A 4,553-nucleotide genomic window follows, 5' to 3' on the forward strand; every position below is an offset into this window, starting at 1 on the left:
CTCTCTCTCTCTCTCTCTCTCTCTCTCTCTCTCTCTCTCTCTCTCTCTCTCTCAGGTAAATATAACCTGCATTGCATTAATACAACAACTTTATTTGTAAAAAATGCGTTTACCTGCAGTAGAACTGAGATCCATCTTTAACTAGATATCCATCATAATGAGCATTCAGCATGTCTCCTCTCTTGGCTTTCTGGCTGCAGTTTTCTGGCAGAAACGTAACCTCAATTTTAACATCTTGATTTGATTCATTTGCCCGAATCAATACGATGAAGGGGTTGAGGGTTTGCAGAGACCAAATCAAACAAAAGTAAAATGTAAACCGCGGGGACATCTTGCACATCTGTCGGCGTGGCGACGGGGGCCGGACAGCTGACGCGGCAGCGCCGCCCAGTACTCAAATTTCGCACATCACTTTTGGGATGTTATTAAAAATCCGCGTGAGTTTATGTGTTGAATCTAAGCAAACTATACATTTTAAGGCCAATTCACACTGCACAGACAAACGCCAACAAACATGTGAACATGACAGTTATTTTTCATAAAATTCTAAATCCAACGGCCAACTTTGATCGTGTTTGTCTGTGTGGCGTGAACTGGCCTTTAGAAGAACATTAATCCGTTTCTTAACTAACGTCAGAGGAGTTCAGTAAAGTTGGCAACATATTCACGGATTCGAATTTCCCGGATCAATAACTCGTGAGCTTAAAGTTATTACTACACAAATAACACCTCTTTTCAATCGTAGTTACGTAGACAACGAGCTACAACCAAATTTTCCTCAAAACGAGCTTTCCTCCGCACTGGACAAAATACATTGATCTCTATGCGCAGACGGCTGAGAGACAAGTCCGAAGGGATCGTCTTCAAAGTGCAAAACCCGAAAAGCCTTACTACAAAAAGAGTCTGGTTCCGTCAAGGTAGTTCTCTCCCAAAGGGGGTAATTTTCCCCCACTCTACCCTACTTTTGAGGAAGAAACATTTGAAAAAAACAAATTTATGATCAGAAATAAACCTTACACTGGTGGGTTTATATAGATTAAGTGGGTGTTATAGATTTAGAATAGATTCAGATAGACGTAGGCTGAATGGTATGTATATAATATAATCAGTCGCCTAACAGCAAGAAAGAATTATATCAATTATAGAATTACTGTAGGAATAATCATAAAATAATTTTGCTGTTTTAAATAGGCGATGTCAATAGATAATGTCCATTTAATTGTTACTAGACATCAGTTGAACATTATTTTATGTTTTTTTTTTTACCCTTTAAAATGCGTTTTTAAATAGTGCAAGAAACTTGGCAATGTTGCTGCTCTCCTGTTTCAAATGACTGATTCAAGCAGGTCATCCTGTTAAACAACATTGGCTGAAATCCGATAAAACTGAAAGTGAACCTGCTTTAAACAAAAACAACATTTGTTGTTTAAACCAACTATGAAGACATGAAGCTATTATTCAAAGACTGAGTAAACATAATTCATACATCAAATATGAAATTAAGTAGCATTCACACACAGACAAACATTTTATGGTGCTGAAAACATGCTTTATTAAATCAGTAATTCATAAAACTCAAGGAGGCTGAATATATGGGTAAAACTACATAAATTAGTTCTAATAAATCAATGTGCAGGGTATTACATCCATGTATTTTTCTTTTCTTTGCACAGCACATGAAGTCTCTGTGGTACATTACTTGATGGATACCCTGGCTGCTGACAAAGTGAGATTCTAACGCTAACACACACACAAACACACAAAATATAACCTAGCAATCCTCCAAGAGTTGGCACAGCTTCTGCAAAGAAGCACTTGAATTGATTTTACAATTAATGGCCAGGTGGTGTTACTTTCATAAAATCAAAATTCAAACAGTCCGTTGCCAGTAACTGTGCACAAACATTATCATTAACTCATTGTGCAGGCCGCTCGCACATTGAGCTTGTCATTAAAATGGCGGTATGACTTCGTCAGTCTGAACACAAGGCCTAGTTGCCCTGCTTACATGAGGGTAATGCAAACAGCACTCAAGGTCTTACGTTCAAGTCATAAATTCTTGTGTACTGCATTACTGCATGCACAAATGGACAGTGCATAACTTCGTCTCTCTGATTTTAGTTAACTTCAACAGGGAGCCTCTCTACCTGTTGAGGCAATCTTAAGACTTCAACTTATTGTTGAGGCACAGAGTTTTGCTTTGTTTCAGGTTTTACAGGGTATTCGTTCCATGTGAAACTTTCTCCTGTTAAACATTTAGTTCCACTTGTTTCATTTCTTAATATTGTCATAAATAACAATTCATACATTTTCCATAACCGGTAAATTCGGCTATATACATTATGTACATGTCAAAAAATGGTGCTGAACTTCTGATCATAATTATCCAATATGGCACATTTTATAGCAACTTTAGACTTTAGTCTAGTTTGGCATAAATTAATGTCAAGTTTGGTATAAAAATAGTTCATATTTACAAGAACAGAAATCCAGGTCTTTATCAAGAACTGAGTATTTTTTTTCTCATTCTATAAATAAAAAGGATTTGAATGAGGGAAATGGGGTGAGGATTGTATAACTATTTTATCTTTGTTTTGTTTTTTGTTTTTTTTTACATCGATCGAATCCTGACATTGACAGTAGTGGTATCAAATCCAAACTCATTAAAAAGTTTTAAGGTGTATGCACCAGCATCAGTCTCTTTCACTCCACTTATAACAAGAGTGGTGATATCTTGAGAAGTCTCAATCTGCAATCGTCCACTCTCCTCCTTGCTGGACAGTGTCTTCCCTGAATGTGACCATTCTATGGAAGGGGCTGGGTCTCCAGTGAAAGCACAGGCTACAGCCAGGTCCTTCCCTGACTCAATACTGATATCTTGAGGGGCAGCCTCAATCTTTGGTGGTATACCTGGTTAGAGGACAAACAAATTAATCTGTTATTATGGTGATATAGCTCTGCTGATTTGCTGAACTGTAAATGTTTTTTGGCAAAGATGCACAGACTTTCCATCTCACCTTTGCGGCCATGAGAAATGGCTTTGATGGATGACCCCTCAGCATGCGAGTGACTGGACATTGCCATCATACTGCTGGAGCTCATAGCTATCATTCTTTCAGAAGTCATGGAGGTCATGCTAGATGCTGACATGCTCTCAAATTTAACCTCAGCCATGCTGGAACTGCTGAAGGATGTCTCTTGCATTTTTGAAACCACATGCTTGGCAGCATAACTTCCCTGCATGCTCGTAGCATCAGAGGCTTTCTCCACAATTATCATTTTGGCAGGTTCCTCAACCAGAGCTGTGAGAGTACAGCAAATACCATGTCACTGATGCAATTTATTTCATAAAAAGGTACAACAGGCAATTCAAATGGTGCAACTGGTCTCTGTTTCCTGTTTGAAACATTTGGGCATATTTAATGTAAAGTATATTGGAACATTTTTGATAGCATTGGTATTACTAAAATAAATAATGCTCCAGTTGCACCACTTACAGATTGTACCCTTAAGAAAATTCAGTTGGTAATGCTAATCAAAAAATATAATCTTTTGATTATTCTGACTTTATTCTCAAACATTTTTGTCAAATGAATCAAACTATGTGATGCATGGTTAATGGATGGTAAAAATGGATTGGATATTAATATCCTTGAAAATTCATACCGTTAACGTTATCACTATGCCAACTGCAAATGCATTTATATTATTTGGTGCCTTTTTATTATGTACTGTGGTAGTTAAATTCAGTAGGTCAAAATGCAATCCAACAAAGTCAAAGGGATCTTAATCTTAAAGGGTTAGTTCACCCAAAAATGAAAATTAGCCGATAAATTACTCTCCCTCAAGTCATCCTAGGTGTATATGACTTTCTTCTTTCAGACGAATCCAGTCGGAGTTATATAAAAAATTGTCTTTGATCTTTCAAGCTGTTTCATGCCACTCAGCGGGTGTTGCATGCATCAGTCCAAAAGAAGTTAAATACAAAGCGCCCATCCATAAAAAAAAGTGTCTCACACGGCTCCGGGGGGTGAACAAAGGCCTCCTGTAGCGAATCGATGCGTTTTTGTAAGAAAAATATCCATATTCAAAACGTAATAATCACTTTAATGTAGCTTGCGCCAACAGTCCTATGCGGAAGCAGCTCCGGGCGGATGACGTATGAGCTCAGCGCTGCGCATGCACCAGTAAGTCTCGTGAAAACCAACGTTTTAACAGGAGCAAAGGAAGCAAAGTTTCCTTACTTTAGCAAAGGAAAACCAGTCTCCTCTTGGCTCATATCGAAATCCTCCGACATTCTTCTTTACAAATCCTCGTTTTGTACTTCTAATTAGTGACCGTTGTGTTGTTTTGATCTCTCCCCTGCGCTTCCGCATGCGTCACTTCTGAGCGGCGCATGTGCAAAGCCGACCTCCATACGTCATCCGCCCGGAACTGCATCCAGTGTACAACAGTGAGCGCAAGCTAGATTAAAGTGATTATTACGTTTTGAATATGGATATTTTTCTTACAAAAACGCAACGATTCGCTACAGAAGGCCTTTGTTCACCCCC

At 38.4% G+C, this 4,553-nt stretch overlaps 2 protein-coding genes across 2 annotated transcripts in view; both read right to left on the reverse strand.

Annotated features, from left to right (window-relative positions):
* Window positions 1-386, reverse strand: part of LOC107714366 (peptidyl-prolyl cis-trans isomerase FKBP7-like) — a 3,456-nt gene extending 3,070 nt beyond the window's left edge. The window contains exon 1 of the mRNA XM_016520189.1: window positions 114-386. Coding sequence (XP_016375675.1) covers window positions 114-340 — 227 coding nt within the window. The 5' untranslated portion in view covers window positions 341-386. The remainder of the gene's footprint in view (window positions 1-113) is intronic.
* A 1,997-nt stretch (window positions 387-2,383) lies between these two features.
* Window positions 2,384-4,553, reverse strand: part of LOC107714355 (titin-like) — a 137,730-nt gene continuing 135,560 nt past the window's right edge. Inside the window, 2 exon segments of the mRNA XM_016520177.1 lie at window positions 2,384-2,910; window positions 3,018-3,302. Of these exon segments, the coding sequence (XP_016375663.1) occupies window positions 2,612-2,910; window positions 3,018-3,302 (584 nt within the window). The 3' untranslated portion in view covers window positions 2,384-2,611.

This window comes from Sinocyclocheilus rhinocerous, unplaced genomic scaffold (genome assembly GCF_001515625.1).
Source record: "Sinocyclocheilus rhinocerous isolate Xijiao unplaced genomic scaffold, SAMN03320098_v1.1 scaffold449, whole genome shotgun sequence".
Classification (NCBI taxonomy): Eukaryota; Metazoa; Chordata; class Actinopteri; order Cypriniformes; family Cyprinidae; genus Sinocyclocheilus; species Sinocyclocheilus rhinocerous.